Below are 21,321 nucleotides of genomic sequence, written 5' to 3' on the forward strand. Positions count from 1 at the left end.
TGGGCGACTGAGCTTTTTTTTTTTTTTTTGTTTCCTTTTTTCTTCGCCTTTCGAATTAATTCTTTTGGTATCCAGTCTGCCACGAGCCAATGTTTGGCACTGCGGCCCAAATATCCAATGCCTTGTTGAGGTTCCGATTCAGTTTTCTTGATACTTCAACAGTCAGCGAAGGCTTTTCCACTAACCACCTAGGTGAATGGATCATGTTGCAACTTTACCTTCTTAACTGAGAACTTTTTCAGTTCACCCCTTAACATCGACTGTTCGGCATATACAACATGAAGGCAATGGTGTATACCCATGAGGTGGGACTAAATACGAAAGTATACTGCCATATTCCCATAAAACGAACAAAATGCTGGCTTACTGTGAGACTGGAAGCAGGACGTCCTGATTTGATCTTTGATCTGGAGAAGTTGGATGGGACCATGGGCCAGCTCTAAAATGCCCGCTTGAGCTCAAAGCGTGCTCAGAGGTGTGATTTGATGACACCGACACATCATGTAGCACCTTTAAACTTGGATGCGATAAGGCCAAGGTCCATTGCTGGTACTGAGGGATCCACGGCAGTGGTTCTGGAGCTGGGATTCGAACGCCAAAGTGCCTATCCGGTGAGCATTTGAATCCCTGACATCAGCTCGGACGGTAGTTAACTGTTCCAAAAGTATGCATTATCGGATATTTTGGGAGAGTTCGGAGGTGTTGGTGCAAAGGTGAGAATGTATAGAGCGAGGGGAATGTTGCTTTTTCCGAGTGTCCAAGGTGAGTTGTCGCTGCCCGTTTGTGTTTTGATTGAAGATGATGACGTCTGTGGATTAGTGTAGTGGGGAGTTGTTTACAGCGGTGTCTCAGGGGAAGAAGGCCCTAACAATATGGCCCCTACATCGGCAGTGCAGGCGTTAGTGTGATAAGATAAGGGGAATTGACGATGATTCAGCACGTGAGCTCGCACAGCTGTCGGAGTTTAGCGTGTCCTTGGACCCCGCGTCGCGTACCTAGGTAACAATTGAACTTTCCCACTTACAATCCTAACTCCCCAAGCTCAATCAACTTGTACCACCTCACCCGAAAACCCAATTTCAGTTTCTTACCCGATCGCGTCTCTCTCTCTCTCTGGATTTCTCCTGCGACACTCTGGTGACCTATACCGATCTAATGTCCATCTCTGTCCGTATCTGCCTCGATTTCAGTCCTGATCGAAACAGACCGACGACCTTGGGCCATAATTACGACATTTAACGGGTCACTAAGTGCCCTGGCGCCTACGGGCAATTGAGCGGGAGCTTGACAGGTACGGCTCAGGTACTTGCTTACGCTCCGATAGACACCTTGCTTGGTGCAGCTGCATATGTACATCTACTTACACGGACACTGTCTAGAGCACCGTATACAATCATTCTCGATCCTCCGTTTGCTCGACCATCTTCTCGACATTTTTCTCTTCTCGAGGTCCCGTCTTCCTCTCTTTCGGAGGACCTCGCTCTCTCCTCGACGACGTCACATCCTACTTTTCAACACCGACAGCAATGGGACCTCCTCGGCTCCCTGATCTGCCGACCGAGCTGATCTACCTCATCGCCGGCCATCTCCCCCGATCATGCGATCTCTCGGCCCTGGCCCGGACAAACCAACGGCTCTACTGCATCATCAACAACATCCTCTACACCGGAGCTGTCAAGCCTGGCAGGGACCCTCAACCCCTTCTCTGGGCCAGTCGGAAGGGAGTCCCGTCTACCGTGGACAAGGCTATTTGCGCCGGTGCCAAACCAGACTACCTCTTCGAGTTTGTCCTCTCCCGCAAGGCCTGGGAACTCGTCTGTGCCCTCGAACGCGCCACCGCCCCCAACCAGGACTTGGAATTTGACGATTGGAACTGGACTGCTACCCCCAACACCAGCCACGGTAACCCTGCCACCCCGGCACTCTACCGCGACCTTCACGAGATAATAGGTACCATGCGCGTTCCGTGGGATCTCGCCCCCAATCCGCCTTCCAACTTGGCCGGCCCCGCTCCAAATGCTCTTCTCGGCGTCTTGGACAATGAACACAACCAAGATGACCAGGATGACGATGGTTCCGACACTGAACCCCTTTCCGAGCCTGATGTTCCCTTGCCCTTTCCCCCTCCACCCGGAGGAGGACTTGTTGGCGCCTTTCTGGGCAACCTTTTCCAAGCCGTTGCCAACCACAACCACAACCCATTTGACGACGACGAAGAGGAAGAGGACGAAGAGGACGACGACGACATGATGGATGAAGATAGCGAGGTGGACGACTGGGTACAGAACATGCGGACAAGGGGAATCACGCGCCGCTGTGCCCCCATACACATAGCTGCCAGAGAAGGCCATAACGCCGTCATCGAAAAGCTGCTGGAGCATGGTGCCAACATACATCTTGAGGCCGAATGGTATTGCTCCTGCCGCCCGCCCCTCTCGCTATGGGAGACGCGCGAACTCGAGGCTGCCGGCACACTGCGCGAGAACCTGGAAGCTTCCTATTGGCCTGCTATCCACCTAGCCATGTGTTTCTCCCGCTTCGACACTGCCAAATTTCTCATTGAGCGTGGTGCCCTGAACAACATCCCCAAGGGTCATCTGGGGTTCACCGTGCTCCACCAGGCTGCTTCCATCGGAAATCTGGAAATGCTCAAATACATTGTCGAGGCAGGCAAGGCCACCTGGCCTACGGTCGATGTCGAAGATGACATGGGCCTGACGCCTCTCTACTTTGCCTGTGCCAAGGGTCATTGGGACACCATAGTCCCCTACCTGATCGAGAAGGGCGCCAACATCGACAAGGAGTTCGAGGTGGATCTGTGGGAATTCAAGGCCAAGACGACACTTCTCGGCGAAGCTTGCTACCTCGGCCACTACGATCGGGCCATGCAGCTCATCGAGTTGGGCGCAGATGTCAAACAACAGCTCGAGTTCAATCAGCTGACATTCGGCAGACGGCACCGTCTGGACGAAGCGGATGAGGAAGACGAGGAGGCCAGCGATGGCATCAAGAGGATCCCGCTTCTTCACGTATGCTGCACCGCTCCTCGAGCAAAGGATGAGGATGGCTACTACTCGATGCAGCCACCGCGAACTGGTTTAAGGCTGCCTAGAAACGAGGAGCCGGCAGCGTTGGAACGTGTAGCCCTGATAAAAAAGCTTCTGGCTGCTGGCACGCCTATTGACCAAAGCTGGGACGACGGCAACGGAGAGACTCCTCTGTTCATGGCCGCACAGTTCCACGTCACCTCGGCAGTCAGAGCGCTGTTGAAAGCTGGTGCCGATCCCCTTGTCCAAGACAAAAACGGTCGAAATGCATTGATGGCCGCACTCCATCACCCACTTGGCGATCAACCCTGGACCACGTTCGCCGAGTGCTTCCCAGCGAGTACCCGGCCAGACAAAGCACCCGAGATTGTGCGCTTGCTTTTGGAGGCTGGCGTTCCTGTCAACCATCGGGACTCCAAGGGACGCACCGCGTTGCACCTCGTCTTTCGGCCCAGGAGAGCGTACGAGTTAGGATCAGCGACGGACGCCATCTGCAACATCGTCCGCTTGCTGTTCGACGCTGGTATTGACCCGTGCATCCGGGATCATGACTCCGTCCCCGTCATTAAGAATGCGCTCAAGTGGGATTACGGCCGCGCTGCTGAGCTCCTGGTTCAATTCCACGGTCCCACCATCGGCTCACATTTGAGTGCTAGGGAGTTCCGAAAATGCTATTTGATGATAGCCGAGACCCCTTACTCCAGGCTCTACACCCCTTATGTCAGTGGAAGTTCCGATCCAAGCAATTCGTATGATCTGCTCCTTGACATCGACAGCTCTCATTACCTCACCTCGGACAAGACTCTTTTATTCGACCTGATCAGGAAAGGCGCCGACAACAACATCCAATTCCTCACGGCAGCCGATAAGCTTGTCAAGCGTGGCCTGCATCGCATGAACCTGACTCTCGAAGAGAAAATACGATTGATCCACAAAAGCATCGACCATGACATGCAAAGGGTGCTGATAGAGGCCGTCAACGTCACCGTCCACGACATCGACCCAACCATTCTTCGGGACAAGGCCGTGCTCGAAGAGGCCCTGCTGCTTATCCTCCGCCATCAGAGACGGCTGGCTTTCTCCGAACCCATGATCGCCCACCTCATCAACGCCGGTGCCGACCTCCACCGGCCCTGCCCCTACCAACTGCCCCTAACATACGAACCCAAACCCGGAAACCCCATGCCTGCTGCTTTAGTACTCGTCAACCCAAACACTCCCCCCACCTACATGCCCCCGCTCTACACCGCCATCCGCTACGGCCACGTCAAGGTCGTCAAGTACATGCTCACCAAGCAGCCCATCCGTGGTAACCCCCACGCCCCGCTAAACCCCTACCTCCATCAAGCCGTCAACCTCGACCCGGCCATCAAAGAGAAATGGTCCATCAGCAACCAACAGGACGAGGCAAAAGTCCGCAGCGACATGGTCCGCGCTTTGATTGAGTCCGGCGCCGACCCGACGCTACTCAACAGAAATAATGACACGGCGCTGTCAATGCTCCTCAAGGGCCTTGCCGCCGATCCAGATAGGAGGATGCTGAAGTCCCTGTGTCATCTCATCAAGCCATTGAGTAAGGGGGTGGATATCAACCAGAAAAATAAGGAGGGGAAGAGTGCCCTGGAGTATCTGAGGGAGTTGATGGTGTTAAAACAGGTGGAGGAGAAGGATAGGGATGGGCCGAGTACGAGTGAGGTCAAGATGAAGGTTAAGAGGTACAATGAGGGGGTGACGTTGTTGAGGAGTAGGATGGAATTGGTGCCGGAGGAGGAGGCGGATGAGGATGGGGAGAAGGAAGAGGGGAAGGAAGAGGATGGGAAGAAGAAGGAGGAAGGAAGGATGGTAATCAAGTGGTTACTACCAAAGGGGATGGGGAGAAATACTCTGTGTCCGGTGCCTAGCTCGGTGCCGAGGGAGAGCCATGGTTATTTTTAGGCGGCTCCGGTTCCGGTTCTGGTTGTGTAAGCTTGTTTGGGTTGGGTTTGATCTGATCTTACCCTATTTTTTTCGGGCTGTTGTCTGTACATTTCCACATTATTTGGGTTTGATATTGTCGGTTGTACATTTTGTGAGTTTGTGTTCAGATATGCTCGGATAGGTATGGACATATGGTTGGTAGATATATCTTGAGGTTTGTTCTTTTCTTGCTAGATTCACCTGGAGGTAAGAAACAGATGGTGAAAGCGGTGAATACCGTATGCATGGTGAGCGAGTGGTGGAATATATAGAGTTAGGTAGCGTTGTGTTTCTGGTGTCATGGTTTTCTTTTCTCCCTTTTGTTGCTGACGATGTGCATCACAGGTGAATGAACTGGTGTCTGAAACTGGCCATTTTTATAAAATGCCGGAAGTCAAAAGGCCAAGGATCTTCAACTATTAACTATCAGTCGGGAAGGCATCGGTTGCGGGCGGTGTCATGCAGGTAGGTGGGTTGAGCGGGTTGAGTGGGTTGAGGTTTGTCTACCGCAAAGAGTCGACTCGGGGGATCCGGCTTGACGTTGAGGTTCCAAGGCCACTACAAAACTCAGACTCTTCTAGTAGGTACCTACATGTATGAGGCGCCTTGGGGTTTGGGTCTGGGTTTTGTCGCGGGGGAGATTCGAGCAGGCATTCTGCAATGCAATGCTGGAGGTGCATGTGCCTCAGGTCTACTAGTTATGCCTGATTCTCAGGGAGGGAACCTCAAGTCGGATTTCCCGAGTCTTTGTACCTAGGTAGTACCCTGATGCCACACAACCGGGGAGCGGAATGGAATGAAAGTCACGATGGAATGGCTTGAGACGAGTGGCAGTTGTTGGTTGCTGAGGCCTTGACCCATTGCTTGCACAGGGCCAGACTGGTCGTTTCTAGACCTGACGAGTAGATCTCCAGTCCTTTTGGCCCCCCTCTTGCACTCTCGTCTCTTCCACAGCATCACTCCATATCTACCATTGTTGTGTCGTTTGTGATCCTACAATATGACGTATCATCCGTGCCGTTTGGCAAAATACTGACTATCCCCAGCTTAAACAATTTGGCGTGTGTCCGAAATTTTGACGCACGAATCCCATTCTCCATACAAAATCCACCTCTGCTTTCAATCTGCAGTTGATCACACTGCATTATGTACTGGCTGCACAAACGCATTTGGAGCTTGCGATGTGCCCTCCTGTATTCCTGACAAACTTGTGCTGCTACATTGCTTTTTCTATAAAAAAATCACATGACAGCAACGCCACTCATAGAATAGTCGTACAGATCACCGAATGCCGACTGAGTGTTGTCTGCATAAACTGACGACACTCCATCCTATCTTTGTCCCGAACTCGTTCCACTTCCCTTAGCCTCCTTTTCGCATTTCTGGAGCTCCTGCTGGAGTATCGCCGCGATGCTCGAAGCCCTCTGATCCAAAACGTTGTGGATAATCTGGTATTAGGAAACGGAGCCGAATGTTAGCGGAGGATCCAGTAGGGCAACCTGGAGTGTCCAGGAAGAAACGTGATATACATGCCTTATCAACAAGCTCGCGTTTGGCCTCAACAAATTTGCAGGTGTGAGGGATCGAAAACCTCTGTAATGCGTTTGATATCTCCGGGGAAAGCTGACACTTTGCAATGTCACTGTATTTTCCGGTCGAAGGAGGCATGGTGGGCGGTTTTTCTGTTCTTGGCCGAGCCCAAGTTATGATCGTTCGAAGCTTTGATGAGGCCTGAAAACGACAAGGAGTGGAGGTGATCGTGGGGTTCTGATTATGGCTTTCATCTGGACCAGTTATAGGCTCGTCCTATGCCAGCCTTCGTCGTGATGGCTTCCGTCTGTTCAACAGAAATTGCCTGCTGCCACATACTGTCGAGTCTCGGCACACAAGCCACCACCAATTTATTTTCCCACTGCCGGACATGGGCCATTTTCGCGTACTATTCAAGGTAGAAACGCACCAGTCTGACCTCCGCCATGGGTCTGAGAGGCGTTCCCTGCCCAACGAGAACTTGATATCTGGCGGCCCTAGCCTTCGGCAGCCGTCTCCACGTCGGGATGTAAATCCGGACGGCGCAATGCCTGTCGGGTTCCCCTTCATTCAATTCTCCTTCGACATCTTGTAGGATACCTACTTTACACGACCAAGGGAGCGATGCCCGCGGGAAGGCGTTGTCTGGGATATACTGAGGAGTGCATAGCAAGCCCAACTCTGTGCATTGGGACACCTGGCGAGGTAGAGCAGCGATTAATACAATGTACCTATCGTCGTGACTTCATTCACTGGGCGGTCATTTATGCTGGGATATGCTGGCTCATGGCCCGCCGTGGTATGCCCTGTCCTGCACCCATGAACGAAACTGACGCTGGCGTGATTTTCGAGCCTCGACGGTGAACAGTAGGTGGCAGGTGCAGTGCAACCAGCAGCCAGGCTCGATTGTGGTCTGTGCAAGCCGGGATGAGTTCAAGGTCGCCTGCCACCTGGGGAAAGATGCTGAGAAGTCGACTGGAAGCACAGATAGCGACGTTTTGGGCAGAGATCCAAATACCAAAGTCTGTAGAAAAGCCTGCCAGTAGATCTGGGACAGTGACTCTAGGGGTCGAGGTTGCTTGATTTAAATTTACTACGGCTAATTATGTACAGTGACTAAGCAAAGTATGACAGGCTGGGGTGCATATGCCCAGACGGCCAAACCTACAAAAGATAGGACGATGTTCTGCTTGCAAGGCAGAACTCGGAATGCACACTATATAGCCAATGTCAACCTGTGACACAAAGCTATTAACCAGGCTGATTTTAATATCAACACCATAATTACCAGGCTAGAGAGGAGTGCAACCATGCGTGGTATAGCTCCTTCATAAATATAGGCATGAAATAAGCAGAGTCTCCTACCTATTGGTCTTAGTAATCTGCAATTTAAATTAATTTGGTTCCGAAATAACTCTGTGCTTGAATGAAAGAAATATTGTCCTTTTCCCCTTCAACACACTCTAATGTAAAATGTCAAGTATGGTAAATGAAAATGTAATGAAAGGGTAGTAGGTATATTACTACGGGAAATATGCGCATAATATACAGAAAAAACCGTTACATGGCGCGGTTGTATTTCAGCTGATAGTCTTGTCGAATAAAGACTATTTTTCTGCAAGCTGGTACAAACGGTCTTAGGCTTTTTTTTTTTTTGTTGTTGTTGTTATTTTTAACGTCTACTTCCGCCTCCCGTAGGGCATGAGACGTGTCGCACCGGTGAGTCTAGCATACAAAATTAAGAGCAATGCCCTAACTGTCCACCAAAACCATTAATCCGAGGGCAAACCGAGGCCTATTGCCAGTGTAAATCATGTGTTGCCCATAGCGTAAACGCGGCCCAACACTCATAATCGAATCGCCCAGTGGGCGAGCCGTCAATATATGGCGGGACCCGTAGAACAAAGAAAAAGACAAAAGAAAAGGGCAAGATCACTCCTCCCCGCTCTCGCTCTCCCTCTCCCGCAAGGCCTCCGCCCGTCTCCTTACGCGGTAGACTAGCCTGTCCAAGTCTACTGTAACCCTCTCGATGTCGTGGCCGCGCCCAATCCTCATCCCTTCACCCCGTAGAAACCCTGTAAGGTTGTCAGCGGTGCCCCCGTCGTCGATGTGCTGTTTTGGGCACAAGGGCGAATCCGGTAGGAACTTTATGGCATCCGGGGATATCGGTGGGGGCGAGGCGGAGGAGTGTCTGCACTTCTTTGCGGATAACGAAGGCATAACTGATTGTTATCGCACGCACGTTTCTACTCATAAAGCCTATGTAAATAATTCTTCATACCGATATTTTAACTTTTACTTCATTAGCAACCATACAAAAAAAAAAAGGTATTTCCACCATGGAAGGGCCGCGGCAGCTTGCCTGCCGCCCCGAATACTATTTGCATTTCATTTACACTTCCATTTGTACTTCCACTAATATTTCTATTTATACTTCCATTTGCACCTTCACTTACACCTCCAATTGCACCTCCATTTGCACCTCAGGTTAGACACGGTGCAACCCAGGACCAGCCTTACATCCTCTACGGAAGGGCCTCCCCGAACACTAGTGTTTACATCTCCATGCCCAGAAGTAATGCTGCTCTCTACCTCATTTTGGCCTTTTGTTGCATGCTCTATTACCTAGATGTAGGTTACCAAATGGTCACCATCTATCTATCCTTCTCGCTCAAGCAAATGAAAGGAGAAAAAAGGAGAGAAAGGGGGCCGGGCGACAAATGCGTTCAAAGACCCAAACATTCCGGTCAGCTCCTTTTCGCTGCCATATGAAATCTAGGGGCACCTAAATGGCTGCTCCCTCCAAATCCATCCCAGTCCATATCGGTCTAGTCATTCAATGTCCGTCATTCCTAGTTCACGCTGGGTGTCTTCCAGTCCACCGCCGACCACCTCTCACTGCATCGATGAGGGGCCACTAAAATCCGAAGCCGATGCCACAATCAAAGTCAACTGAGTCAACTTCGAAGCCGTTCGCCTCCATCTCCGAGCCACCCGCCTCACCAGCGCTTCTCTCCGCCAGCACCAGCTGCCTCTGGTAAAACCCCGTGATAGTGCGCTTGAGCTTCTGCGTGTCTCCGGCGGTTGGAAGGATCTGGCGGCCAAGCCGGTTGGAGAACTCGTCGTTGATCATAGAGAGGGCCGTCTCCAGAACGTTCTCAAGGCATTTCCCCACATCCTGAGTATCCATGACAGGTTAGCGACGCTGACTTGTGCCTTGTATCTGTCCGGTACCGGCTTTTGTCTGTTTTCTTTGTCTTTTTCGAAATATATACAGGTACTCACTTCTCGACTTAGGACCTCATTGTGCAACTTGGTGAGCCTCTTGGCCACCACGTTGGGCGTTCTCAAAACACCGAACCTCCTCTGAAGGGCAGAACAGACGTCGGCGTGAGTCTTGCCTTCCATCTTGAGAGTCAGCAGCAAGTCATCCTGAGCACGAGACCATGGCTGGGACATGCCCCTCTGCTGTAAAGGCTGCGGGTGGTTGCCGCTATCAATGGCGGCGGTCATGGGTCCCATGGTCGGCATAGAGGTCTGGGCATAGGCGTTTGCGGGTATAGAAGGAGCCATGGAGAGGAAGGGAGTCGCGGCTTGTTGAGATCGGCCGACCCACTGGGCGTTGTGGTTCCTCCACAGCGCCTGCTGTGCGGATAGGGACTGAGGCATCTCCGCATGAATCATGCCATGGGCCTGCCCTGGACCGTTGAAGCCGTGGTGCAACCCATTCTGTTGACCGACAGAGGTATAGTAAAGGTCATAAGGCAGATGCGACTGGGTGGCCGAGGCTAGGCACGGGGCCATCTGGGTCAGATGCGAGGCCACCGGCGGGCGTGAGGGCGTGGAATTTGGGGGCTCCATTCCGTCGTGGATGTCCCGGTCATTTTCTGGATTATGACTGCCATCGGTGCCATGATAATTATACGGATTCATGTTGAGTGGTCTTGCAGGCTGATGAGCCTGTTGTGCTATGACGAGATGTCTCTGAAGCAGGTCAGGACAGAATTTCCTGAAATTTGGAGCGAGGTACATGACACTCACAGACTTCCAACGAATATCTTAATACAGTACCTTACCCAAAGTATATGTGCCAAGGTTGAAAGGCAGAGTGTAGGTAAGGCACCTCCAGTGAAGAGTGATGGAGTTGGTGGTGGGCGCTTCTTCTCGAGCGTAGACGCACCCTGGCGGTTTTGAAAAGGCGGTTCAATATATCTGCGGATGTGTTCTTGTCGAGCTGGAAAAGAGTCTCGGAGGAGGGAAAAATCGAGGGGAAGGGTAGACTGGTTGTTCCCGCGGGGAGTATGCTCGGGTTGATCGGTAGAGCGGGCGAGAGGGTGTTGTTGTTAATAGCAGAGAGGCGGATGGGCTTGAATGCCTTGGAGACGAGGAACTTTGGTGGTTGGTGAAGAAGGTAAAGCTAGAGAGGGTGACTGGTGAGATGTCGGTGATGTTCACCTGAATTATATTTGACGAAGGAACTTTCGAAGCGAAAGCCATAGAAATAGGAATTGCGGGTCTTGGGAAGCAGTTGACCCCAACTCAACCCCAACTCAAAAGGGCGAATGTCAGTTTCCATGACATGGGAAGATGGCCATGAAGTACGCGGCTCTGCGCTTTCCTTCCATTTTCTCAACCACCCTGCGAACCACCATCAAGGAGTTCATTCAGCTCATGAAAACACGCGGCATGAATCCATGCTTTACGCCGTGGCATAGGGATAGCTTGAAGCCGGTGGTAATCCAGGAAGTCCGCTCGCTTTCCAGTTTCTACTCCTAGACATGATTGTGAGCATATAGGGATTTGGGAGGCTTTCCAGTTGACCAGGGTATAACAGAACGAGTTGCGCAGATCCAGGTACAGTCTTCCTCAACGCGGACCCTTGCATTAGTGCTCAATTTGGCTTCGAGCCTTCACCACGCCGGACTAACGCCTAGCGCTCAAACTATCGGAACCAAATCCCATTGGTGAAGCGATTACCCGTTGGCTTCAGCTGTTTGCCGTACCTTGTGGTACCAAGCAAGGTGGGGATGCCGCTGAGGATACATGTCAGGCTCAATGCACCCGGCCTTCGAGCATGGAATGCTGACATTGATTGGAGCGGATGACTATGACGAAGCTGGCTACGTTTTTCGGTGAAGGCAAGGGCACATACTGCCGAACAACTTTTTAGTGTCAATCAGATATATAGTTAGTGTTTTATCCGTTGACTGCGGTTTCGCCGAAGTGTCTATCTCTTCTTGAATGTTGACAAAATACTCAAACACACACCTTGGAAAATATTCTCACCTAGCCCAGCCAGTTCACATAAGTATTGCCCTCCCATCCCATGATTGAAATCAACACTGGAGCTAACAACAGACTGAGTTAGGTAACAATGGCGTCGAACTTTCCCGACCGAAGACCTGAACGAAATCCAGGTAGCGGAAGGCGGGTCGGAGATATCACTTTCGGCGGAATTCCTCCCTGCGGAGACGAAGACTTGACTATCCCCGATTCTATGGGGATGGATAACTCGTTGGAATGCACCCAGTACTGGACGGTGCCATCGCTGCTGTCTACCAACTTCCCGCCTTGGGGTGTTCCTAATGAGGAGCCCGGGAAATCAGAGACTGAACTATCTCAGGTGGCCCCTGATGTATTGGATCGTCACACCCAGGTGCAGGTCCCCGTTCAATTATCGGGATATCAACCGGCGCTTCGGGGTCAGGAGTCCTACTCAGCAGAGAGATGGCAGATTTCCCAGATTCTTTTACTGAGTGAAGGGTCCCCTAACCTGACCTCCAAGGGGAGGTTGACGAAGTTACTCGCAATGAACAGAGACAAGCGAGGGGAAGGTTCTTCCTTGAGGCGGGGTACGGACTCTCCACACGGCCAGGACCAAAGTGATCAAAGTGATGCCGAACAGGTATCCTCAGGTTGCGATCCCAATTTTGGCGAGGCTAGTAAAAGGCTCTTTATTGCAACTGAAAGCTTTTTATCAAGTCGCTAACCCGAGATGTTGTCCTCAGGTATTGAACAGGGTCATGGAAGCCACATCCAGCCGACTGATGGGCCTGCTACAGCAAGAGATGGCTCGAATGACTCTAGAAAAACGAAGATGTAGCGTGGCTGGGAAACCGAGCGATATGGGAGCCTACAACAACGGCGAGGCCGACCAGTCGCACAACACAGGTGGACAGACTTCAGCTGGTGACGGACACGAAGGGCTGGATGAGGGACTCACGAACATGGGTCTCGGCAACAGAAAGACTGGATGTCGACTCTAGAGACATCCAAGGTAATTGGATGCGGTAACAGGATAAGAAGTAGATATTGTATTGGAGACTGGGTGTGTGTTCTCTATGCCGCACGTTGTTTTGTGTCGACGCAAATCGTAATGTTGCGTGCGGCTCTTCTGTCTTTCTTTTTTCTTTCCCTATGTTTCGTCGTGTGGCAAGATGGGCAGCGCGTCCACTCTGATCGGGTATAGAATACACCGAATTCAAGAAATTCCGCAAACGCTTCATTCACATGCAGACAACGTTGAGGAGAGCTGTGCTTGGTGCGATCACGCCAAGCCAGCAATGTCAGTAACTTGTAACACTCGCCTGTAGTTCGATTGCGGAGACGTTCTGGCACGTCAGTCTTAGGAGATGATGTTGCTTTCATCAGAGAGGGCGTTGATCCAGACATATAGACGAACTGAAAGCACGACGAGAGCGGGCAAAGAAGGCTTTCGGTGAGGAGTAATGACGCTGAGGTACGTCCAAGTATCGCATCCAGAAACAAAAAGAAAATCCGTTTGCATGAGGAACCTGGAGGGAAGAGGGCGCTGGGAAAGTGGGTTATATGTATAGTGGCTTCTGATAGGAACTGTGAGACAACCCCCTAACAGTTGCAAGGCATATTCCCGTCCCTATTAAGCGCATATGGCTGTTTTGGCAAGGAAAGGTGCACGCAAAGAGGTACATTTTTCAAAGCAACCTCGGCGTTTTCCATTTCTCTTTTTCTCTCTTCTTCCTCGTTTCAATATCAATTTTAGTGTTTTTTATCTACTCTTTTAGCCTTTGTTGGTAACTAGGGCGTGCATCGTCGCATATTTAGCTGCAAAATATTCGCTTCAATTGAGGTACAACTTACCTTACGTGTTTCGGGATGCAGTTCTTGGTCATTGTTCCCCAGCGCTTGGTGATGCAGTTGGTCGATCTTCTCTTCCCGTCAAATGCGAAAAGCTCATCTCGAATCTCCTCGACTATTTTGCCTAAACGTTGGCCTTGCCGGAGTATCGCGATGTGCAAGTCGGTCCATGGGAGTGTCGTGTCATTGGCAGTCGGCATATATGATCCATCGTTCTGATATATGCCCGGTTGAACCGGCGGTGCCTGTTTGGGGGGGGGGGCATCCTCCCTGATCGACCATGGGAGAAGGGATATGAAGATTAGGCACAGGCCCCTCAAAGGATTGCCTGAAGAGGGACGGCATAGTTTCCATCGCCAGCGTATCGGCAATACCTGGGGTGGCCGTCAACATTGGCATGGCCTGCTCGGGCAAGGAAGGTGATGCTTGCTATCTTATACGTTTTGTCCAAAAGAGTTCTGAATGATCTTGCTGATGAAATTTCTCGCCCTTGGGCTGATCGTCAGGGCAACCGGAAATGGAGTAAGGTCGTTGAGGGATATGTGATTTACTCATCCACCTGACGGATTGTTGGCTGTATTTCCACCATCCAAGCCCCATCCCACGATCAACGTTTCTACAACACGCTTCGACCAGTGGGGACGCCTCAAGCCATGGCTTGAAGCCTGACATGGGGTTTGTTGGAAGGGGGGAGACGCCAAGCGCAAGACGGCTCACAATACCTCTTGCGAGTTTCGTTCTGTCCGTCATCAAATAGACCCCTCGATGCTAATCGATCATCGACCCAACGCAACTTTCACGATACCTAAACCAACGTCGAGTGCAGCTGGCATTTGCACTCAATCTCCTTTATGAACAGGTATTGTCTGGTAGTAACGTCCAATTGTGGTTACACCACATGAAAATGACACTTAGAGGCTGAAACATAAACAAGCATGAGATTGAGCGGGACTTGACCCATGTTCCACCTTTAAAAGGCCGGGCCTTCAAGTTGTTTATCCGAGCTTTCCCGCATCCAACATATATGTCTGTCCATCATGGAGAGATTCCGACAAGTCGAGATACTGGACGAGATGAGTCACGGTGGTGTAGGGGCAGTATTCAAGATATCCTTCTGCGTCTCTGTGTGTACCGGTTACAAGCAGAGCGTTGTTAAAATCAGGGCGTTGTCCGTGACGGGTCTCACTAGAGGTGCCAACGGAAGCAAGGGATAGATGGAGAAAAGCAAAAAAAAAAGCAATGAAGATTTTGGATGCCGCTATGCGATGACGCTACTGATCGGGATCTGAGTTTCACTCCACAAGAGGAAGGACACTTGGTTTTTCACGCGCCTTCCTCTTGTCCGCGTTCCATGTTACAGGCGGGCAGTGGAAAGAACCGGAGAAACGTCCCCAGACCATTCTCGACGCATTTCATCCCACAACATCATGTTTGCATTTCCTGAATCGGAAACACACAGACCACGCCTGGGTAGATCCAGGAGAAATTCCGAGAAGCAGTTCCAGTGGAATGCCACGATTGTCTCCCCGCCCGGAAAACCTTCTGACCTGGGCGAGGGCAGACACATTCAACGCGGCGGCCGCTGCAGTGGTCGCAGATGCGCCGTTATTGAGGCTGCAACTTTTGGTAACATCGGTGTCCGCAGAGACGTTCGTAGTCGTTCACCTTCGGTCTGTAGGGCAGAGCGCATCCTTGCCGCCGAGCAACTGTATGGCGCTGTACCATGGTATTTCACCGGTTGGATCGGGTCCCAACTGAAGAAGGTTGATTTGTTGATCGTGGCTGGCTGGCAGGCTATCGCCCCGTACGAGCATGGGAACAGCTGAACATCCTCCTTCCTCGTTCTTACCCATCTCTCCAACCGCCGATCAGGTGTGAAACTTGTGGGCTTAAGCCTGCAGTAGGGAAAGGAGTTAAGCCCGGCAGGAGGTAGTAGGCAAACAGCATGGCTACCAAGAGGAGGTGTCCGGGGCCCAGCCATCCGGACGAGAAACACCCTCGAAACCTAAGCCATGCGTGTTTCCGCCCACCAAATGCCCTTGACAATCCCAGTTCAAGACTATGTCCATTTCGCTACAGATTCCATGGGTCCTCTTGTCGAATCCCCTTCCGATGAAGCAAGGTTTGGCCACCGAGGTGGAAAGCGGAACGGGGGTGGATCTTCCCCGGCGAGCTATGTACAACTTGACGTTTCCACCTTGGCACTCGTGGACCTTGGCATGGTCCGGGGAAGTGGATTGCAGATCAGGCGGATGAATGATGGGATGATCGAGAAGTGAGGAGCCCCCACGGGGTCGAGTCGCCAGGCACGTCTGGGTTCCAGGGTGGTGCACCTGCTCGCAATGTACTTTAGCAAGAGGGCAGCGGGATGGGGCGTGCGCCGTCTTATCGGTCCGCTGAATGTATGCCTGCCTATTCCTGGGCGTGCACGGTTACTTTTGGCTACTGTATTTACTTTCTGCCGAGACAGTCCACAAGGTCCAAAGCACCCCGTCATTGCAGGTGCTGTCATAATATCAGCAGTCATTCGATTGATGCCAGTTTTTGTTTCTTTCTTTTGGTTTCTGGTGTTGATTCATGCAACAACCCAACATTCGTGTTTCTCACCGGAAAAAAACTGGCAGGCACGCATCGCAATAAGTCGTGTTCCTGGCCCCGGGACGCTGTGTCACCTCCCACTGTCAAGCCCGAAAAACCTGGTACTGAGAATGTTGAGCTGACCACAACCTCCGTACCTTTTGATACCCGAGACCTTCGGGGCGAAAGACGAAAATTCAGAAGATCATCAGAACGGGCGCTGAATCGATAGTTTCGAATCCACAACTTGAAGCTCCATGTCCGCATTCAGTCCTCTTGCATCTCCTCATTTGCTAGAACTGCAAGAAAACGGGTCTCTATTCCATTCGTCTCGAAGGTTCCTTTTGCCAAAAAAATCTAGTGGTCAGCTCAGGGAAGTCCTGGAAACTGTCAATGTGTTTTGAGGTTGGTCCATGCCTGTCACACGGACATCGACACCCTGGTCCAGTTTCAGGCTAAGCGAGCCAACCCCAGAACTTCTGACGGCGCTAAACATCATCACAAAGCCATCACAGTCATCACAGGAGCAATCACGCCTAACCGAGCAGAAACGGGGCGCCCGGGCAAATGCCGGCGCCAAGAGGAAGGAAAATGGATGAAGGCATTCAGAAAAGACCCACATGTATACAGATCGCTAGATAGAGGCCTTGGAGCCTCAAGCGACAAGGACCGGTACGTACCCAGTACGTACCGTTTCCCTTTGGCATAAGAAGGCCCTGAAGTCCAGCCTTCTCCTGGAGGTTGAGAGGATCAACAAGACCTTCGGGACCAAAGTAGTTTATTAGCTGAATTGAACTACTGTTCCAAGCCCAGAACATTGCCCTTGTCACAATGCCGTTGAATCATGGCTTCCGCCGCACTCGCCCTAAACATGGGTAGCCCTTGCTTTGAGTTGTCTCAGTGAGCGAGACGCCTCGGGTTGGATTACTTCCGTTAAATGTACCAAGCTGGCAGTTTCTTCACCCCTTGCAAATGTGGTTATGTCCAAAACCGCGAGATGACGCTGTGCAGCGCTGTTGACAGGGGTTGACAGCAGCGTTCTCCGCTCTCAGCTTCCTTCCATTCTTCTTCCATTCCCTCCTTCGATGTGCTCCTGCAGACGCACCTCAAATCCTCTACGTCGTGTTCTAGGGGCATATACAAACAAGAAGACTGCATGGAATTTCTTTCAAGTTTTTACATGCCTTCGGGCAATGTCTCGGGCGCTGAGATTGGCATGAGGTGCCTGGTTGATACGCTATATTGGTGCTGTAGGTCGCTGCTAACAAATGGGATCTTCATTAGTGTCGTAGAGACATGAGGTTCGGATACGTGATTGATAAAGGCATCAGGTTATGCTGTAAGTGAGAGTGTCCTCGCTTTCGAGTTCGGTTCGTGAGTGGTGCAAAGGAAAATATAGCAAACCAAGGAAAAAATTAGAAACGAAATCAAAATCAAACAGAACCCATGCATGCAGAACCAGAACTTCGTCAAGCTCCTAGTTCCCGGTTGAAGCCAGCTGCTGCAGCAGGATTTTGCGCTGATACCAGAATGAGATGTGATCTTTCAGGTACTCGATGTCTAGCTCATCAGGGGCAAAGGCCGGGCCAATCGCCGCCGTGGGCCCCGCAAGAACGACATCGAGGGCTTCTGGCATGACTGCAGTGATCGCATTGGACAAGCACTGTGTTGTCGGCAAGAATTAAATAAGTCTCTGGCTCCGGAAGTTTGGATTTTGTCCAGTTGGGCTCAAAACTTACGGCGGGATTGAGGACCGCGGCTCACAGAGCCTGATCGCTCACTGTCACACGGACATATGCCACATTCCTGGTGTTATACGGACATATCCCACACTCCTGGTGTCATACGAGAAAGACCTACATGTATGCAGATCGCTAGGTGCCTTGGAGCCTCAGGTGACAAGGACCCGTACGTACTAGATACGTACCGTTTCCCTTTGGCATAAGGAGGCCTTGAAGCCCAGCCTTCCCCTAGAGGTTCAAAAGGATCAACAAGGCCTTCGAGACCAAAGTAGTTTATCAGCGGAATTGAACTATTTGTTCCAAGCTCAGAAACCTGCCCTTGTCACAGCAAGTCAATCCCTCGCAACCGGTCGTACCTATGATCTGTTGAGATTGAGATCCGGTGATCCAAGATTGAAGGCCCGGGCTGGCCGTTGAAACTAGCCAGGGGGTCCTGTGCAATCTCTGGTTGGGTGAAGGATAGACGACGCGGCTCCCCGAGGACAGATCTTACCATGGGCCTATTGAAGGTGATAACCTAAGAGCATGATATTAATTGGATTCCATGTCCGATTTTCGCTTCAGGTTCTTGGAGCAAAGCCACGCGGTAAACACATATTCGAGAATTTCAAGGCCATTGATCTAAGCGTTTTGCAGTAGATCTAGTATCTACATGTAACAAATTATGATACAACGGATTAGATCTTGACTCGGCAGAAAAGCGACAAATGCTTCATGTGGACAAGGAATTTCGTAAGATTGGCGCCCTAACAGCAAACAGGAAAACTGGAGCTCTGAAGACGTGAGCGGTGACCATGTACAGTCAACCATGATAGGTGAACCGATAACTTCATCCTATCCTTGTCAAGACCGAGTTCCATGGGTCTCGCTTTCCCACTTTTTGAGCTCGTCCTTCAGGATCGCCGTGATGTTGGAGCTCGTGCTGTCCAATGCAGTGCTCACTATCTGGTAGCAGAAGGTCAAGTGTTAGTTACCTAGAGATAAGAAGGCTGCAGTAACTAGATTTGAGGAAGCAAAAACGAGAGAAATGGACAATCTTACCTTGTCAAGAAGCAGACGCTTGGCCTCCTCGAAGCTACAGTTATGAGGCAGCGAGAATTCTTTCAGGGCACTGGAAATCTCTAGCGAAAGCTGGCATTTTGCAGGGTCTTGGCATTTGCCGTTTGAAGAAGACATGATGAGCTTTGCTTCTTTTTTTCCCCGCCGAACCAGAACACGACAAAAGCGGCTGAAGATGGTCTTGGAGTCATGGTTACTGTAAGCTGATTCTTTCAGTTATTTGGACATTCCTGTTCCGTGCTCGTAAGAAGAATGCTCATACCAGCAGTGATGCGAGCGTTAAGTAGCGGCTGTTGGCCTGTCTGTGGGAAAGCGGTTGAGAACGAAATCAGAACGCAGATTTACGAAGAGCTGTAAATAAAAGCTGGTGCAACCCTCGGTGGGCTGAGATTCTGCTATCGAGGGCGGGCACCGAGGGGTAGGTATCCTCAATTCAGAACCGAGGGACAAGAATTTATGTGTCGTTAGATCGTTTCTCCGTCGTCGGTCTTCTTGGTTGGGAAGCAGCTGGGTTCTCTCAGGCTTGAATTGCAAACGCCAGTTCGACCAGATACCTGGTAGACTGGGAAGGATGCAAAGGGATCCGTGGATGTTTTACATGCGCTGCGACTGACCAGTCAAAATTTACATGGTACTAAAGGAGAAGAAGAAAGGAAAGCAAGGAACAAACGGAGGGTAGACTAATCGTAAGGAAGAGCGACCCGAAAATCTCTTTAAGTACAGACAATGCAATGCCATGTCTGCCCCTCGGTCTCTGACTTCGACAAGCCCAAACTGGTGTCACAGTTGGTAGGATACCCTTGTGTTGTACACAGGGGCAAGTCAATAAATACTTGGCGAACCAGTTGATGGACACCCGTCGAAGACACTCAACCACAGAACTATTCAAGTTCCATGAATACCTCCACCAACTTAACCATCTCATTTTCTTACTGCTAGAAGTACGATTGGCCTCAATGGTGACCTCCCTCCTCTGGTGCTAGTGAAAAGAGATGGTAGATGGTGAACTAGATATCAGATATCTACATACCTTGGTACCTATGCTCACACAGCAAGTCGTAATTGCAAAGGAATGTCGAAATGAACTATTACTTAGACTGAAATATCCAGTTGCGGACTGATGTCTTGACACGTGGACGAAAAAGGAGTTATTCACAGGAGAAACCAAATTTGACCACGCCAAGTCCAATACCACCACCCACTTTCATACAGGTATGCCGCCTTGTGGTAGCATATGAAATGTTTGACAGTTTTAGACATGGATTACGACGCTGCCAGCAGCCAGCAAACATAAAAGACCGGGTCGGAACTTGACGTGCTCCGCCATGGCCGGTTCTGTTATACCAGTACCGTAGCTCGGATGGAGGCCCACTCGGTGTAAGCCGCATACGTAGTAAACCAGAATCCTGAAACAGAGTAATTGAAGTAGAGAGGAGGAAGTCCGGAAGACATGCAAGCCGGTGCGCCGTCTTTCCAGTGACGAGAAAGAACCATAAAAGGTCGCTGTTTCCCCCCGACTTCGGTGCCTTTACCTTTCCTTCCTTTCTTCATTCCTACACCTGACCGTCTAAACCAAGGCTTTATGCTCGGCCCGTCCTTTCTTCGGTGGCCAGGTGGGTCCCGGCCTCGGCATCCTGTCTGCCTGTTCCGCCCTGGCAGGTCGCGTACGGCCCGTGGCCCGCACTCTTGTCCTCGGAGGAAGGGGGGGGGGGGCCGCCCATCACTTTTCCTAGCCCTCCATTCTTCCCACCAATCTTGTCGCTCCATAGCACGCTCAATCAATTGTCTACACGGCTTCTTTTGCTGCCATTGTTCGCGGCTTCGCGCCCTCACATACTTCCCCCGTATCTCTTTTGTGAAGACGTATTGGACTTGCCCGGTAGAGGCCTCGCGCCACAAATGGTACCTGGAGGTAGGCCCCGACTCATTTCTTTGTGTCGCCATCCGATGTATGACCCTTCAGTTGTGTCATCAGCCCCTACAGTGCATCAAATGATCACATCTATCACTCCAATACAGGGTCTTAGGCTGATACAAGAGATCAATTTTCATGCGGCTGCGATGTTCAGTTGTGCACAAATATTATTTCCGGAACGATCGAGTCATGCCGGCCGGTACTTTCGCTACCTAAGACCTTCTCCATGCACCTGTCCAAAACCCAAGAACGAGGGACACAATGCAGCGACATACAGCACCGTGAGAAAAGGATGAAAGACAGGGGCGATAGGGAGCCACCACATTATTAGAAGGAGCAACGACCCAACGAAAACCCCGATGAGAACATGAACATGATG

The 21,321-nt window shown here is 51.0% G+C and overlaps 4 protein-coding genes across 4 annotated transcripts; 1 reads left to right on the forward strand and 3 right to left on the reverse strand.

Annotated features, from left to right (window-relative positions):
- Nucleotides 1-958: 958 nt before the first annotated feature.
- On the forward strand, nucleotides 959-4,982 carry SMAC4_09289 (uncharacterized protein; the record flags this gene model as incomplete). Its single annotated transcript, XM_003347757.2, has 1 exon — nucleotides 959-4,982. Exon 1 carries the CDS (start codon nucleotides 1,527-1,529, stop codon nucleotides 4,980-4,982), a length of 3,456 nt encoding a protein of 1,151 aa, XP_003347805.2. The 5' UTR covers nucleotides 959-1,526.
- Nucleotides 4,983-6,365: 1,383 nt separating this feature from the next.
- Nucleotides 6,366-6,671, reverse strand: SMAC4_14031 (uncharacterized protein; the record flags this gene model as incomplete). Its single annotated transcript, XM_066091740.1, has 1 exon — nucleotides 6,366-6,671. One exon carries the CDS (start codon nucleotides 6,669-6,671, stop codon nucleotides 6,366-6,368), a length of 306 nt encoding a protein of 101 aa, XP_065947608.1.
- A 2,460-nt stretch (nucleotides 6,672-9,131) lies between these two features.
- Nucleotides 9,132-12,468, reverse strand: SMAC4_09666 (uncharacterized protein). The gene is made up of 3 exons (XM_066090995.1): nucleotides 10,575-12,468; nucleotides 9,819-10,517; nucleotides 9,132-9,711 (listed from the first exon to the last, which is right to left on the reverse strand). Exons 2-3 carry the CDS (start codon nucleotides 10,464-10,466, stop codon nucleotides 9,451-9,453), a joined length of 909 nt encoding a protein of 302 aa, XP_065947609.1. The 5' UTR covers nucleotides 10,467-10,517; nucleotides 10,575-12,468; the 3' UTR covers nucleotides 9,132-9,450.
- Nucleotides 12,469-18,579: 6,111 nt separating this feature from the next.
- On the reverse strand, nucleotides 18,580-19,690 carry SMAC4_09621 (uncharacterized protein). The gene is made up of 2 exons (XM_003342975.2): nucleotides 19,010-19,690; nucleotides 18,580-18,913 (listed from the first exon to the last, which is right to left on the reverse strand). The coding sequence occupies exons 1-2, from the start codon at nucleotides 19,142-19,144 to the stop codon at nucleotides 18,812-18,814; spliced, it is 237 nt and encodes a 78-aa protein (XP_003343023.1). The 5' UTR covers nucleotides 19,145-19,690; the 3' UTR covers nucleotides 18,580-18,811.
- Nucleotides 19,691-21,321: the final 1,631 nt, after the last annotated feature.

This window comes from Sordaria macrospora, chromosome 6, assembly GCF_033870435.1.
Source record: "Sordaria macrospora chromosome 6, complete sequence".
Classification (NCBI taxonomy): Eukaryota; Fungi; Ascomycota; class Sordariomycetes; order Sordariales; family Sordariaceae; genus Sordaria; species Sordaria macrospora.